This window comes from Ictalurus punctatus, chromosome 7 (assembly GCF_001660625.3).
Source record: "Ictalurus punctatus breed USDA103 chromosome 7, Coco_2.0, whole genome shotgun sequence".
Lineage (NCBI taxonomy): Eukaryota > Metazoa > Chordata > Actinopteri > Siluriformes > Ictaluridae > Ictalurus > Ictalurus punctatus.
The window spans coordinates 16,477,778-16,495,892 of NC_030422.2; the positions used below are offsets into that span (position 1 = coordinate 16,477,778).

At 38.7% G+C, this 18,115-nt stretch overlaps 1 protein-coding gene across 5 annotated transcripts in view; it reads right to left on the reverse strand.

The window, feature by feature from the left end:
- The window catches only part of rap1gds1 (RAP1, GTP-GDP dissociation stimulator 1), a 38,075-nt gene extending 20,157 nt beyond the window's left edge, over positions 1 to 17,918 (reverse strand). The window contains exons 1-6 of one of the 5 annotated variants that reach the window (XM_047156892.2): positions 17,666 to 17,918; positions 17,446 to 17,528; positions 11,876 to 11,983; positions 10,811 to 10,933; positions 7,109 to 7,234; positions 985 to 1,131 (exon numbers count right to left, since the gene is read on the reverse strand). In XM_047156892.2, coding sequence (XP_047012848.1) covers positions 985 to 1,131; positions 7,109 to 7,234; positions 10,811 to 10,933; positions 11,876 to 11,983; positions 17,446 to 17,449 — 508 coding nt within the window. In that variant the 5' untranslated portion in view covers positions 17,450 to 17,528; positions 17,666 to 17,918. Of the gene's footprint in view, positions 1 to 984; positions 1,132 to 7,108; positions 7,235 to 10,810; positions 10,934 to 11,875; positions 11,987 to 17,445 lie in introns of all 5 variants that reach the window. The other 4 variants (XM_017472794.3, XM_017472795.3, XM_017472793.3 and 1 more) reach the window with 4 other exon arrangements.
- Positions 17,919 to 18,115: the final 197 nt, after the last annotated feature.

The following is an 18,115-nucleotide window of genomic DNA, read 5'->3' on the forward strand; positions in this document are numbered from 1 at the left end:
CAGCCACGATGCCAGCAAGACAGAGAACGAAATGGAGAGCTGCCTGTCTGTTCATTATTCTGCGCAGGAACAGAGAGATAAATACTCTGCATGCATTCTAGGTCTAAGTAAAATTCCAGCTAGACTACCTTTTATTGTTGATACCATGTGTTATCACACAATCGTACTGATTATAAAGGAAGATTTTCCTTGAATTTCAAAGTATAAGACACTACCTGAAGTGGTTTTAGATTTAAAACAGAATATGCATACAAGAACATATGTTTGCTAGCTGAAGGGGGAGTACAGCTTGAAGAGCTTTGCTTACTTTTCTCAAAGACATTGTGGTCATAGTGGTCATTGAAGAGCAAATCTTTGAATCATAGCTGAGTCACTGCCATGCTATCATTTCATTTAAACATAAAATAAATTTCACTGTCCCCCCTCAGTATATATTTATTTATAGTAATATAAACATAACACTATTTATATGTAATAGTATTTGGTAGGGCGATTTACCTGTCAGAGATCCTGTTTTTCAAAGTTTACAATATTTCTGGGTAAAGGCAAGATTCCAGCTCACAGAATGCATCTCTAAAAGCATTTCACCGCACCTTTTATTAACCAAAAATCTGCCCACAGAGAATGTTTTACTACTAGATTACTAGCGGCATATCGTATGTTTCCAACGAGTCTATACACTGATTAGTGAACCATTATTTAGAACAAACTGATCAACATTTATCCTCATTTGAATGGTCCCCTAGAGATTTTAGCATTGACGCTCGACAACCTGTCAACAAATCACTACACTATATAAAACATACTAAAACCAACAAAGCCAAATAGTTATTAGCTACTAAGCCAAGACTCAAAGAGGAAAATAAATTGGCAATCGTTCCAACTAGCCTAAAAACATCGTTGACAGTTTCTCAAGCATCTCAGGATTCATCTATAAGGAACCATCCAAAAGTATTTTTCCCCTAGTTGGGGTTCGGTCATTACCATTATCATTGCTATAGTTCATCAGCATGCCACAAAAGACAGTCAAGAGCTTCCCGGTGGCCGGGTCAGTGTTATGGGCCAGAGCCTTAATGTGCTCTGCTACTATCTGAGCGGCGCCCGCTTCGTGAACTGCACTTCTGCCCTCATCTGCAAAACAAAGAGGTCATGTAAAAATAAACATGACAACAAAAGGATGCAAAAAGACAACAACCTGCAAATCATAAATAACAGCAAAAGGAGGCATTAACGCAACTTAAGTTACAGCATGGGGATATTAAAAAAATAAGTGCAGATAAGTATTAAAACAGGAGAATTGTTGATAAGGTTCAAATAAAAAAAAGAAAGAAAGTAAGTTGAACAAAAAAAAAAATGTGCAATACTAGCTACAAAACATCCAGTTCCTTTTTACTGACAGTGTTTCTTTTTGGTGTCTCTCAATTTCTCCAGGGTGTCAGACTACGATCATTTTGTCATGACCTGATGAAGTGAGAAACCAGCAAGAACTTATTTTGAACAAGAGAATAGCACCAAACTTTAACACGTTTCCCCCCACATGAAGACTATACACTAGGTAATTGCAAGACAAAAACCTACAGCAAACAGTAATGGACTATTAGTAGACCTTCGTAAGTTATAGAAACAGACCTCTTCATTCCTCTTCTCTACTGGAGTATATACTTCCAGTGAAAATCATATCAGACAGAATGTCACTAGCCCAATCCCACTTTTTTTTTTTGCACTTCTCTCTTCATTCCCACCCCTCCATTCAACTCAATAACTCCCCTCCTCCCTTCATGTATCTCCTCCACTCCGCTAGAGGAAGGAAACATCTTTCTCTCCCCCCAGCAAATTACAGGCCATCGCTCAAAGCCGCAGCTGCAGAGCCGACGGCAATGCAAGTCACAAACACTGGGGATGAATCTAAAAGGAAAGATTAAATGCACAGAGGATTTCTCATACCCAGACTCTTTGAATAATACTCACACACATTTGAGTTTTAGCTGTCTGATTATCATTCCTTGACAATAAAACTAGAATGAATAAACCCATTTGAGCAGGGAACTGCTAATTTTCAGGCAGATTTGATTGGACAAATTTGGTTGAACCATTTTGTTGGTTCTAACATATACTTATACAGTATATAAAAAGTACATCTGACAACTGTGGATGTTCTCACCTCTGGAATAACGTTAGTGTTTGACTATGCTTGACTGTTATACAGTACGATAACCATTACGAAACCAGCACAGAGAAAAGCCAAGGTAGTAAGACTGTCTGAAACACAGTGAGGGAAAAGGCTGTTACTGAGAAGATTTTTCGAAGGCAGGATGAATGTATTAGAGAGACAAACAACAGAAGACAGTCATGCTGTGGGCTCATTTTGCCGAAGTTCTTTTATGTTACAAAATGTAAAAACAATAACATCTTAGCAATTGAAAATATCCTGAATATAGTCCAATTTATCTACTATTTCCTATTAGATTACAACAAACCAAACACAAAATTAGTAAATCTATTTCGAGACATATTTGACTAATTTCAACTTTCCATTTTCTTATTCGATAGACAGATAATTTTGTTTCTTTCTAGAAATAAATTGGCAAAATTATTTGCCAATAGAACAAGACTATTTCCAGCTTGAACTTAGGAAAAATGTGTAGTTTAATAATCTGATTCTTTTGATTACTTTGACTATATTCAAGATGGTGCTAAGACACCATTTTTTGCAGTGTATTTAGTTAGAATATTAAGGACATTGGCAGCATAAGACACAAAGCTGATACACGGTCAATATCAATGGAATAAACCATTGTTACAGAGACCAGGAGAAATTCCATATAACCGACTGTATACAAGTAGAACACTGGACATGGCAAAAGTACGTTAATAATCCACATCACTCTCTCTGAGCTCCTGTATACAGAAGAGGTCAGTTATTGCTTTGCCCTAAGCATATTCAGCTGCCCCATGATGTTGCATAAGCAATAGCCTGGGTAATATGTGATGGTTTCACATGTCTCTGAAGAAGCAGAGGAAGCACATTTCAGCCTTTCTGTCTCCAGTTGGTAAGTGTTGTGCAATATCGGAGAAGGAGCCTATGAGTAGACTGGAATTACACAACATGAGAAAAACGATCCAAAAAAAATCGGTTGATCGAAAATCAATCCAGTTCTGTGGGAGGAAACGTCTTGTTGATGACAGAAGTCAGAGGGGCTTGGATAGATTGCTTTGAGCTCACAGGCAGTCTAATGTGACTTAAATAACCACGCTTTACAACTATGGTGAGCAGAAAAGCATCTCAGAATGCACAATGCGTTGAACCTCGAGGCGACTGGACAACAGTAGAAGACCACATGGGGCTTCGCTCCTGTCAGTCCAGAACAGCAATCTGAGGCTACTGTTCACAGGATAAGCAAAACACTCTTTCCCCCATTCTGATGTATGATGTGACCATTAACTGAAGCTTGTGACCTCTATCTGCAAGGTTTTGTGCATTGTACTACTGCCATATGATTGCATAATTGAATGAATGTGCAGGTGTACAAGTGTTCCAAATAAAATTATCAATGAGTGTATTTTTCATTAGTTTAAAGACAAGTTTATGGTTGAAATTTGTCTTGTAGCCAAATGTAAATAAGGAAGTTAATGCCCATGTATAAATTTATTTCTGAACTTCAAAATGTATTTTTAAATGTAGTGTTTACTTAAGACAAGTAGTGTGTGTTATTTTTCCTTAAAATTAAATTGTTTCCTCAAATAAGCAGTTAGACCTATTTGGAATCTTCCCTCATGAAGCTGGTTGAGAAAATGCCAAAAGTGCCCAAAGCTTAAGGAGGGAAAACTGTTTAAGAAATTCAAAAACAAAATAGTGGGGGCATGGTGGTTTAGTGGTTAGCATGTTTGCCTTGCACCTCCAGGGTTGGGGGTTGAATCCCACCTCCGCCCTCTGTGCGTTGAGTTTGCATTTTCTCCCCGTGCTTCAAGGGTTTCCTCTGTGTACTCCAGTTTCCTCCCCCAGTCCAAAGACATGCATTATAGGCTGACTGGCATTTGTTCGTAATGTGTGAATGGGTGTGCAAATGTGCCCTGCAATGGGTTGGTACCCCATCCAGGGTATCCCCCACCTTGTGCCCTGAGTTCCCTGGGACAGACTCCAGTCTCCTCTACATCCCTGCGCAGGATAAACAGTATGGAAAAATGGACAAATGGAATTCAAAATAGTTTTGATTTAAACACTTTTCTTGGTCAATGAATATGTATCCATTCATAGCGTGAATGTCTTCTATTTTAAAATAGTAATAATAATTTAAAAAAAGGAAAGCTAGAAAGAGAAAGGGATAGAGAGAGACCCCATCTGTGAGCGGGTGTGTTTATACACAGTATGTTCTATAACTCAGCAAATCTCTCATTTATAGCCATAGCTATGTGTGTGAGCTGTGAGTCATTCCATTTGGCATGAAAAATGCTCCAGGTCTCACTCACCCATGCCCACACAGAGTCTAGGACAGCTGCCCACTACCCACAACCCCCCACACAAAACACAGCTCATGAGTCCCAAAGAAAAAGAGACAGAGCATTTCACCAGTCAGGGTCTTTGGTTGTTTCCAAGCATCAGTCCTGCTAGCGTTTGGCCTTGGTCTTTTCACAATTTATCCTAATTTATCCTTCAAAATCATATATTCTAATAGTACACAATAACCAAGGACATGCATGCAAATTCACTGGCTAAGGATGTTCACCAGACTTAGACACTGAGCAGGATTAATCTTACTTGAGGTTGTAAAATCAACAAAGGCCTGCAGTGGACTGGCTGTCGCTGTGATGACATGTGTTGGCTTAGACCCAAGGTCATTCGCAGCCGAGTTCCAGTTCAGCTGCTCCATCAGCCCGCTCAACGCAGAGCAACAGGGCATGAGTGACTGAGAAACACTTTTCTTTGCTCACAACCGAATGAACTGCCTAATGGTTCAGACATTTATGAGCAATACAGCTGCCAGTAATTTTGCAAAAACATTCATGATTCATGAATTTCACTGCTGGAGGTTCACCAGACTAATGCTATATATATATATATATATATATATATATATATACACACTTCTGTTTGATCAGTTTTTCCTTTTGCACTTTGGCTGACTGATACAGGCAATAATTTAGGACAATACTATTTCAGGAAAACAGTGAAGAGATGTGTAAGCACTCTGCATGTGGAGTGTTCTGCGAATAGGGAGAACAAACTGAGAATGATATCCACAGCTTTATCATCGATGTTTACATCGCCTCCTATGTTTCTGGTCTGTGCATATAAAAGCACAATATATGAAGTCCAAAAAGGAGCAGTATATCCAGCTTTATCTTTCTTTGTGTCACATAACAGGATTACACTTATACTTGTTATTCTGAAGATTTGTTCACTCCCTATATGCTTTTCATTCCCTACATCATTATTTACATCTATTCACTTGGCAGATGCTATGTGACATTTCCACCGACTCTGGCAGAATACACAAAGGTTAGCGACACTTCATTTAACCTAAATTCTTTACCTTAATCTTTAAAGATTTCCTGTTTGATTGTAAGCGAGCTAATGTTATACTAACCGTTGCGTGTAAATACTCAAATTAGCCGTGTTTGATTGTAAGTGAGCTAACGTTTCAAATGTTATGATTTTTTTTGGAGTTTGTTTCTAACTTCAGTTATTTATTCCTAATGTTGTGTTCATTCTTAGTTCTCTGAGAATAATTTCCCTTTGCATGATTTCACTGCTATAGTGAACAATAGATGAAATATGTGGCAAAGTAAATTAGTTGCTTGCCAATTGTATGATTGTTCTTTATTCTCAATAATAATGTATTCAGAGGAAATTCTGGTTTGTCTGTTTTCATTTATATCCATGTATTTCTGTAAATTTGGTTCCTTTTGTAGATTTGCATTATGATTTAACACAATATTATAGGAATAGTGATATTTCATCTGATATTAGTATCGCAAGATATGTTTATGGGATCGTGACAACCCTAGTGCCTTGTATAGCCTACATAGTGCACTACATAAAAATGTGGTGGAAAAACAGAGCCAGATGTAAAAATAAATAAATAAATAAGTAAAAATGTGGTGGAAAAACAGAGCCAGATGTCAAATAAATAAATAAATAAATAAAATTTGGTGGAAAAACGGAGCCAGATGTTAAAAAAAAAATAATAATAATAAAATAAATGTGGTGGAAAACAGAGCCAGATGTAAAGTGGTGAACACTAAATCTGTATTTACATGTATTCATGTTTTAAGGTTAAAATAATTGTTTATTTTAAGAAAATGAATCGCTATTAAACTACGGTTTCAAGTACAACTACCAATGCTGAACATGTTTCACACAAACCTCTTCATTTAGAACTGAAGTGTCAATAGAAATGTGCCTCATGCGTCACAGTTTTTTCAGACACTTGACCTAGCAGCACTGTTTTTTCCCCCTCAGTCAAACAGTTAACTATAGCAGTGTGTTTGGCTGCGCACATGTGTATGTTTTCTTTCTGCAGTCCTACTCTAAAGATACACACACCCACACAAGTCTACACTGTGAAAGACTCGCTGTTCACAGGTTTAGCGGCACTATTATATCAATCCTGTAAGCCGTTGCGTGATCGCAGCCCTTAAGCATGTGAACTAGCATCGAGAGACAGCGAGGAAGCAAAGTGTCTTCCATTTTCTTATTATCAATCAAAAAAAATATCACATAAGTTACCAGGAAAGGAACAGTCTAATTAGCAAGCGCACAATGGCAATAATTAGAGGGAGAAGTAAGCAGAACTCTAATGAAGCAATAACAGTAAGCAGTTATTATTTCTGCACTTTGAATTCACAGATTAAATCAGATCCATTAGATACACCATAGTAACAAAGCAATTATGAGAAGGTGAGTGAGTGGGTGCGAGTTATTTGCTGTGTCTCTAACAGACAGGCCCGAATGAGGCACAAAAAGACCATGGCTCCAACTTTATTCTTTTTATTATCAAATGAACACAGCCTTGACCGCTATTCATTTCCCCACTAATCCTCTAAATTTTCCTACAATCCCTAAATTGGTTTCACGAAGACCACACAGCAGCAGGGGAGGGGGACTTACGGCTGTCGTAGCAGATGTTGCCCAGGGCTCGACCCGTCTGAAGCAGCACCTCCTGGTCCTTGCAGTTGAGCAGCTGAACCAGTGGGGGGATGAGGCCTGCCTCCACACAGGGACTCCTCATGAACTCTGCAATGAGACAAATACGTTATAAATTCAATCTTTACTCACAGTAACACTGTCCCTGATTGGAAGGTGTTAAAACACCAATTATGCAAGAAAACATTCCATATGGTGGGCATTTTTGCGGTTGGGGAATCTAATCCCATCTCCGCTCTGTGTATACAGAGTTTGCATGTTCTCCCTGTGCTTCGGGGGTTTCCTCCGGGTACTCCGGTTTCCTCCCCCAGTCCAAAGACGTGTTGCAGGCTGATTGGCATATCTAAATTGTCTGTAGTGTGTTAATGTGCGTGTGATTGTGCTCTGTGATGACAATGGGCTGGCCCCCCATCCAGGGTGTCCTCTGCCTCATGCTATGAGCTCCCTGGGATAGGCTCCAGGTTCTCGGTGACCCTGTGTAGGATAATTGGTACAAAAAATGGATGGGATGGACCTTCTGTATGAGGTAGAACTTTCTTTAAATTAACTACAGTTATGCTCCAGCAACTTGCTTATGGTGCTCCTGTCAAAATCACAGCAGCTGTTAAATACAATGCGGCAACTGTTAAAAGTTATGCTAAAAGCATGCAGTAAACTAACATATGCCTTTATACAGGATAATTTGAAATCTCATAAGCGTATGTGAATTACAAAAAATAGCATTATAAATGACAATATAGTACATTGTGTGTGTGTGTCCTGACTATGTAGCAAAACCAAACAAAAACAGGGGTAATCACCTCGATAGTAGAAAGACAGCTCTGACAATATAAAGTGCTTTATAAAAAAAAAAATAATAATAAATAAATAAAAAATCCTATACAATTCTCTTTTTTTTTTTTTAAACTAAAACTTTGGTTACACAGGTTAAGGTTATATTAAGGACACGGTGTAGTAAGTTTTTAGTACATATAAAGTATGTTACATACAACATACAGTATACATTACACATAGCACTGTCAAAATGTCTTAGGCACCCTCATTTTTTAAAAATACAAATTTTGCATTAGATGTTTATTTTATGACTTCTGTATTATTGAGTCAGTTTTTTTTGTTTTTTTTTTTTTTAATCGAACATTTGCAAATAAAACAAAAAAATACATTTTTCAAAAGCAAAGCGAGTATTTTTTATGTAGAAAATGTTTAATTGTATAGTTTTTGGAGATACAGTTGCAATCAAAATTATTCAACCTCCAAAGTCAGGTATTCTATTCAGGGGGTTGAATAAATTTGAAAATGGAGAAATCATTAGAAGTTTCATTTTCAGCTTAATTTGAAGAAACCAGTTGAAGCATTCATTGTTTTGAACTATTTCAATTGCTTTTGTTTGATTTGTTCATTGCAAACAGCTGAAAGTCTGCAAATTTTGACAATCAACCTGATTTGCAATGGGGGGGGGGGGGGGGGGGGGGGTAATTGTGTATCTTTAATTTACAGAATTTTCTTACACATGCCTAAAACATTTAATTAGTACTGTACATACAGTATAATGTCCTAAAAAGTCACAAAAGGACAAAATTGGAAAGTGTTAGACAGTAGAAAGCATTTTTCTTTCAAAAGGTGGTCATATTTATTGACGCTGAAGAAATGGGACATGAATTTTAGCACCTTTAAAATGTCCCCATTCCCTATGAAGAGCTAAAGCCTCAAATGGACAGAGCACAGATGTTCCTGATGGAATGCTGCTAGCACCCAACCAGTGGGAGGCTACGAATATCATGCTACACCAGCCAGCTAGCCTCATTAGACGCCACGCATTCTGCTAAAAGCCCATTCATTATTTTAAACCTTTTTTTTTTTATATTATATATATATATATATATATATATATATATATATATATATATATATATATATATATATATATATATATATATATATATATATATATATCTTTCACAAAAACAATTCACTGCCAGCTTGTCCTCTCCTAGACTTCCTGAAGCAAGAACTTGTATAATTAGCCTAAAAGCAGGGAAGTAGGGGAAGCACTGACTCGGCAGAATTAAGGTTTTATGGATTTTGCAGGCTGGCAGCATGGCAGAACAGGACATAATCTTGTGCAGTTGCTAGAGAGAATATTTCGGTGATTCACTGTGCATGATCATTGTATTGAGCTGAAAATCAGTGTTGTTGATACTTTAAAAAAATCCAATAAACAGATTGCTTTCCTGGTAAAACTGGGATTTGACCTTCAAATTGAATTAAAACTTGCTATGCTGAACTAAGCATTTGAGTTTAGCTGAGTATTTAGCCTGCCGAAATTCAAATTCCTTCAACAACAAGACTCTGCTGTGGATGTTCACTAAAAGAACAGTCTCACAGTCTAGACAGCCTGCCAAGCTATCAGGAACAGCACGGCTGTGTCTGCACTTGGGGGACTAAGAGTCTGCATAAGTCTTCCAAGGCTTCAGAGTATAATTTTAGAGCAATGTCCCAAAATGACATCATTTATTATTCTCTGTGGAATTAATAATCATGAAATACAGCATCTTTCCTACAAGTTGCAATTATATACACACACACACACACACACACACACGTCACTATGACTGTTCTCAGTGAATCTACCATAACAGAAAGTAATGATTTTATACATTATAGACTTTCTATAACAGCACAACTCTGACAGTAATTCTAGCTGCAATGTTTATATTAATACACGCCTTCAAATATGTTATCACTTCTACACTAACAATTTAGACAGGGACTGTATGGAGGAAGCTGAATATCAAGTGCGTAGGGTTTAAAATGTGTGTGAAATCATTGACGTGTAGTTTTGTGTGTGAAGATGCTTATTAAGCATTTTTGAAAGGAGTCACTAGTGTCAGCAGTAAAGCGATAACTAAGTGTTCCAACATAAAAAAAAACTTTCAGGATGGAGGGCTTTGCTGTTTCTCAGTAACATGACAAGCTGTTACTGAGAGCGTTTTTCTCTCTCGCTCTCTCTGTTTTTATTTTCAAGAGACAAATAAAATAGAGGCTGGTCAGGGAATGTTTTTAGCTGTTGATGTAAACAAATGAAAAAGTATAAGTAGTCATTCTTTAATTAAAACAATTTTGTAATCATTGGCAAATTGCTATGGTAAAAGAGTAATAAAACACTTGGGATTGTGCTGGATTTTGAAAATAGTCAACCTTAAGGTTACTAATGTGTCGCATCGGTCCACATCACACCACCCTGTTGTTGATTACCTTCCTATACAGCCGCCTGTTGTATTTTGTTCCTTTCATACCTTAACAAGGTCAGATATCTGACATTTAAAGTAAAATATAAACGTGATAACAACATGTTCTTGCCAGAGAAAAAGGAGGGGTCACAAAACTTCAGTTCACTCTGCCGGTTATTCAACCGGGCCCCATCTGTTATCAGAGTAAGACAGCTAGTGATGCTTAATGGGCAGCGGAAGTGACGAAACAACTACAAACGACCAATATTTTTTTTTATTTGATTTTTTTTTTTTAAAGATTCTGGCTGTTTTGCCAGCTAGACCAAGAGTGCTAACATAGCCATTGAAATACTGTGAAAAAGTAGAGTAGGAAAGAGATTACAAATTCAGTTCAGCACAGTTCGGTTCATCATGAAGCTGGATTAGGAGTCCTCACCGTTTTTGGCCACCTCCGCTATGATGTTGGCTACTTTGGGTGTGCAGGAGTTCTGTGTGGCCAATAAAGAAGGCATCATCGGAAGAACAGCCATCTCCTGGATTTTTCCACTGGCTTCCACATCTGGAAATAAAGTTTAATAATGAGGGAATTGAAAATTACGTTCACGTAACGTGAAATCTTAATTAAACTTCCTATTAGCACCCATTAACATATTACATACATCTCAAAGACCTGCTTTAACTGTAAAGTCAAGAAGTCTGAAAATCAGACCATAATACTGTGCATATGCTGTGACTAATTAGTGACTAACATGCAGAGGCAAGAAGTGCCGGATTCACTCTTCTTCCCTGGCATGCTCCATCATTATTTATAAGTGCCCTGAGGAGCAGTACAGCAGCACCTCTCAGACCACAGAAAGCCTACAGCATTCTGCAATTACATTCGTCAGAACAACAAGCCGGAGACAAAAACACTGCTCTCATCTGAATAATATCAGGCGCAGAACATTTGGGAGGGATTAAAAATCTTTATTCGATTCGATAATCTAATTAAATCGACCTTCCAGCATATGTTTAAAAGAACTACTGCCAAAACAGACCATTAGACTGAAGGCTGTCCATCTCATTCTTTTTCAAATGGCAGTACATCCCATCCCATCCATCCATTTTCCATACTGCTTATCCTACCCAGGGTCACATGGAACCAGGAGTCTATCCCAGGGAACAAGGTGGGGGATATCTTGGATGGGATGCCAACCCATAAAGCACAATCGCACACACATTCACACACTACAGACGATTTGGAAATGCCAATCAGCCATTTTCTCAACCAGCTTCATGAGGGAAGTTTCCAAATAACTCCGCACACAAAGGGTAGAGGCAGGATTCGAACACCCAACCCTGGAGGTATGAAACATACGTGCCAATATCCTAACTGTCAAGTCAGCCATAATGTACAAGCTGTACATCCTTCCCATCTGTTTCCATCCTCAAATGCTAAACACATGATTGAAGACTAGACTGTAATAAAAGATTACTGTAATATAAGGGGTGACACACTTACTGTTATGGGCCAAAGCTTTGAGCATGCAGTCCAGGCAACTCTCCACACTATCTGATGCACTGTCCGCTGATGAGAGCTTCAGCGTCTTCAGGGCTTCACTTAGGTTATCTGCTAAGAGAGTACACCACAGATTAATAAAAAAAAATACTTCTTTTAAGAGTAAAAAAAAATAAAAATACCGGTCTCATGAGTCAGTCTTCAAACTAAATAGAGCCGAGAACTAAGCCTAATTTTTCTTCTCATGCCACTAGTATCCAAAAGGCTAATTTTCTATCCTTAAAGCCACCCGGTGCTACCATATTGCCTTTCAACTTCCATTTTCACTTTCTCATGACGCTAGTACAATTCCACTTCAGATGCAGTGAAGAAGCCAATGAGGAAAAGTGCACATGTATGCTGAAGTACATATCTAATTAAAGGCTAAAAGTATTCCCTACCACACGGTATTAGCATCTCTAACACTTCCCCAATTCTCATATCGTGTAAGGGTTCTGTCATTATCAACAGAGATTTTAAGGAAAATCTGAAAATGTGTCATCTCGTAAATGGTTTTAATAAAGGAAGAAAGAAATAACAATAACATTATGTTCTATTTAATACATGCCCAACAAGTGCAATTTATTATTTCACAGTTTTATAAACAGGAAAAGGTCAAGGGTACATAACGGCGTGAACACTGCACTTCTTATGTTACGTAAAACAGTTTTACATAAAATACAATGTTATGTTATTATATTATACTGAATATAAAAGAAAGGTTACTCGGAATACTGTTGCTTCATTGGAAAAAGATGTGTTCTGAATATTTATGATTCATACTGATAAGACCTTTTCCACTTTCTTTAAAGCTACTGGTCTTAATTCAACCAGTCAAAAAGCATTTTCGGTGATAGGTAGATTTTACTAGGTGAAATCGGGTATTCATGGAACATACACTGACAGGTAAAAACGTGCACCGAGTATCGCGAGCCCACATTAGCTAGCCTCCAGCCCTGGCTTCATATCTACCCAGAAGGTAAGCGTTGAGGGGTGGGGTACTAATCACTACTTTTTTCTCTTTTTTTAATGAATTGGTATGCATCCATCCGAGATTTTTCATCATTATTTTTCTTTCTATAATAGAAAAAAAATAAAAGAATATCAAATAAACACCAATTTCACTAGCACACCATCAATGTAAACAATGAAATGGCTGGAAAATTTAGACATCAGGAAAAAAGCGGAGTGGTTTTCCTGTTGGAAACTGGTGTGATCTGACTGGACCCTTCGGGATTCGGAAGAGTTTGGCTAGCTAAATGTACAAAGCAGAGGTGTAAACATTTAGGCATACTGCTGATACGGTACAAAACAATTTCCATACAATTTGATTTAGTGGCCTCTGACCGATTTGTGACCTGCGGTGGGCCATTAATTTGTGAACGATGACATCAAGAACTATTTTAAAATGATTAGACTAATGGGCAAATCGCCTTGCTAGACCATTTACACAACAGTTTTAACATGAGACCGATTTTTTACACACCAATTGTCTGTCCACTTTTGATAAGAATTCATTTAGAATCAGTTATAATCGATTAAAGAGTTATGATTGTTGCCTCAATTCATGAGCCTGGGGTAGAGCATCCGAGACTAAAACTGAAAAGAAAAAAAAAAAACCCACAATCACATTTTCAAGCACGTCCTCGGATTTCACGCCGAGATGCGCACATATTGAAAAAGCAGTTTCAGTCGTAGAAACTCTATGACTTGTGGAAATAAATATCCCATAAAGATATTTCTAGTACATATTCTAGCAATATTCTATTTAAGGAAAACTTCCAAAAAAAGACCTTTCAGAAATGTTTAAGTTTCATTATTAAATTAAAGACATGCAATGCCAACCCTTGTCGAACAAACAGGATAAATAACTATATCCAAGAGTCACTATGTAGGTAATGAATCTCAGTCATTTCAATAGGCATGGTGGCTTTACTAATGTCACTTGGGAAGTCAATTAAAATCATGTGAATGGCAATGCTTGGGACCACTTGTCACAGTAGAGGCATTAAAAGTGATAGATACGTACAGAGACTATTAAGGTGCCTACTTCAGTCATCTTGGAGCTCAGGTCAGCAGGAACACTCAGCAGGTGAAGAGAATAAGCAATGTTTCAAATGGCCTGTGAGGCTCCTTTATTACAAGGAATAAACATGTCTGAAACACTGGCTAACTGCTACTGAAGCAATATTATTACCCACAAACCTGCTAAACTTCATATACAGAGCCCAGACTTTACTAAATAATATATAGGTAAGCAAATGAAGGATTTGAGAATGGCCATATGGTGGGGAGGCGACTTTTCATGGATAAGTGACAACAGAGAACATGTTGCAATTGCTTCTGCCATTTTCTGATGAAAATTAATGAACATCAGCAAGCAGCTGTGCCAGTGTTACCCATTTCTAAAACTAAAGGTAAAACTAAAGGTAAAACTTTTTTTTAAAGTAAGCTTTAAAAAAAAAAAATAAATAAAATAAATAAATAAATAAATAAATAAATAAATTCAAACATATTATTGGTCCAGCATTAACCCAGATTTAAAGGGAAAGAATCCAGAGAGACCAGGGCTTACACAACAGCTCCGGCTCTCTCTATTTTTTTTTATTACTCTATTTAAAAAAGAAAAGAACATGAGAAGATGTATTTTAAGGGTTTTTTGTGTCCATCACAATGCAAAATCCCAAAGAGATCGGTCTATTTTTTTTTAGCAATGGCACAGACCAATCACAAATCGCTTGTCTGTCACTGTTTCCAGAGTTTCCTTATCAACCCAGTCAATTTCACTCACTTTCATGCAGGGCACCAATAATTTTGGACACAACTGCACCCTACATACATGGTGACTCAACATTAGGCTGGGGAAATGCTCGAGTATTCGACTTTTTCTTCTACATTTACTTCATACAGAACCAAAATTAGCAATAACTATGCACCACAGTTAATGATACATTTCTGGAGCAACATCAAACATGCTGACTATAATGCCTTTAGATGCAGGTACTCTTTCAGAGACTGGCTTACAGACCGGTATGTATGTTGGTTCAACAGGGTTTCATTTTCAAAGTGCCTGAGGTTTGCATTAGGTCATGAAATATCTGTCATTACGATCTATTTTGGTAAATGGTCTGCACCTATATAACGCTTTTTTTTTTTTTTTTTTTTAAACCTGAGCAGTTTCAAAGCACTTTACACTGTGTCTCATTCACAAATTCACACACACACACACACACACACACACACACACACACACACACACACACACACACACACACACTAATGGTAGCAGAACTGCCATGCAAGGCACTAGCTTGCCATCAGGAGCAACTTTGGGTTCAGTATCTTACCCGAGGACACTTCAGTATGTGGAGTCACGTGGGCCGGGAATCAAACCACCAACACTACAATTAGTGGACAACCCACTCTACCAGCTGAGCCACAGCCACCCAGCATTTTGCTTTAAAGCATCAGGTACATGTGTCAGGGGTCACTCAGTAGGACATACACATAGGTCAAGTGCATTTTTGGCCTTATCTGATCCATTAAACAAGACAACCGTTATGACCTCAGAATCAGAGTTCTTTACTCGATCCCAAACTGCAAATGGCATACTGTCAGGCAGTGACAGGGCACCTGAAATCCACTGCCAAATCTAATCATCACAGTGATTTAAGGCCAAAAAAGCATCAGGCTTAAAAGAAATCAAGTTAAAAGGATCTGCTGAGGATAAAAAGACTGATCGGGCTGCACATGTATGAAACTGATTGTGTGTACATGGGGGGGCATGTTTTTATACCTTGGTGCGGACCAAATGTCCCCACAAGCATATAAATACCTTATAGGTTTGACCTTGGAAAAACATTTGGCTGGTCTCCATGAGTAAAGCTGGTTCTAACAAAAACGCATTCATTCATCATTCATTCTTCTACAGCAACCGCTTTATCCTGGTCACGGTTGATCCGGTGCCTATCCTAGTAACACTGTGCAAGAGGAGGGAGAATTCACTGCAGATAGGATGCCAGTCCAGTCAATCACATAGCACCAATCACAGACACATTCATACACTCAGTCACACCATTAGCATAGCCAGTCTACTTACCAGCATGTTTTTGTACAGGGGGAGAAAACCCCACAAAAACAATAAGAGAACATTCAAAACTAAACACAGACGGCAAACTGAGCTCAGGATCAAGCCCAGGACCCTGGAGCGCTGAGGCAGCAACTCTACCCAGTGCACCACCATGCCACCGTTTTTACAAAAGCTGCAGCTTTAAATTAAATATTTAAAAAAAACTAAAAAGATTTCCTTTTAGATCCCCCCCCCATTCTGGTGGTTGATATGAACATTACTCAAAGCTGCTAACCTGTATCTGCATGATTTTATGCATTGCACTGCAGCTACATGATCAGCTGATTAGATAGTTGCATGAATGAGTGGGTGTACAAGAGTTTAAGTGATCTGTTTTTGAGTAAACTGGTCTCTTGGGTCAAGGGTTTGAATCCCAACTCTGCCCTGTGTGCACAGAGATTGCATGTTCTCCACATGCTTCCAGGGTTTCCTCTAGGTACTCCAGTTTCTTCCACCAGTCAAAAGACATGCATTGTAGGCTGACTGGCATTTCCAAGTTGTCTGTAGTATATGACTTGGTTGGGGTGTGTGTGTGTCTCCTCTCCAAATAGCTCATCCCTCATTCAGAATAGAGATAGATGTGTACAGGGCGTGGATGAGTGTCACCTCTTTTACACAGACTCACCATGAGCTTTTTCTTTTCTCACGTCCATCATTTTTCAGACTCGTTATGATTGCATGGCGGATCTCAACACCATGTAGAAAGTGACATCTCCTGATGCAAAGTATCCAGTGTGAACTCGCAGTCAGGACTGAGGGGTAGGGAATCAGGTATGGGCAAACACTGAAAGGGTTGCTACACATCTGACCCGTCTAAAACAACCGGGTTACCATTTAATCCGCAATGATCCACCAAGATAGATCTGAGGGATGATGACTCAAACAGTAAATAGTGAGTCGATGTGTGATTCAGCTCAGATGGTGCCCATCACTGATGTCTGGTCTGGTCTGGTCTGGTCTGATCTCTCTCTCTCTCTCTCTCTCTCTCTCTCTCTCTCTCTCTCATCAGCAGCAACATTTACATTAACATGGTGTCCTTGATTTGTATCTAATCCACGACGCTACATCAACACAGCAAACCTGCGAGCAGGGATTTCTTTTTTTTTTTTGCAGTAATCTGCTCTGTGTGCCTGAGCATGTACAGTTAAACTGCTGCTTCATGTTTTCTCTCTTCCCCCTCCTCCCTTGATGCTCTGACACCAACAGTAACAGAAACAAACAAGCAAAGGTGCCTAAATGGGAAAAGGGGAGATGTTTCACCCGGCTTTCTCACTGAAACGACAAACATCCCGAAGCACTGCTGGCCAGCATGCAGCTCGACCGTTATCTCAAACCTGGATCACACCTTGAGGAAAAATCACCACATCTCTTTATATTCTCACAATTGCAATAAAGCAACACTTACCCATTTGCACGAGGGTGTTTTTAGTCCTCTTGTATGGTTTCAAAACTCCAATGTAAATACGTGCCTAGTGATATTTTCAACTCCTAGTAGGCAGGAGACACGAGAAGCCTCGCTATTTATTTATTTATTTATTTATTTATTTATTTATTTATTTATTTATTTATTTATTTATTTATTTATTTCAGTTTGCTTGTCAGACAGATATCCGGGCAAGGCCCACCTTAACCCACGCTGCTCCAGCTACACACACTGTCCACTCCGGTATAGTTAAGCGTCGAAAGCTCTCCGGACAGCGCGGAAAAAAATCCCAACACCCCGCTATTCTGATGTCGGCGGTTTTGTATTTTTATTCGTGCAGATTAACCAACACGGACGTGAAAATAACAACCCGTACTATGCACTTCCTCTTGCCGGAGCAGTCTGGTTTCAAAGCATCGACACCGAGAAACACGAGTCACCGCCTTTCTCTCCGCTAATTGGCCAATAGCCCGCGCCGAGGTCCTCAGCTCGACGCTGATTGGATACAAACAGAAGTCTCGCGCTCGGGCTACGCCTTTTAACAGACGTGATCCCGCCCCCGGTGTTGACTGCCACAGTGTGCGCGAATAATCAGCTCTCCGGCCCGGATAGGAAATATCACTGATTTGTCAAACACACGACAGGTGTACTA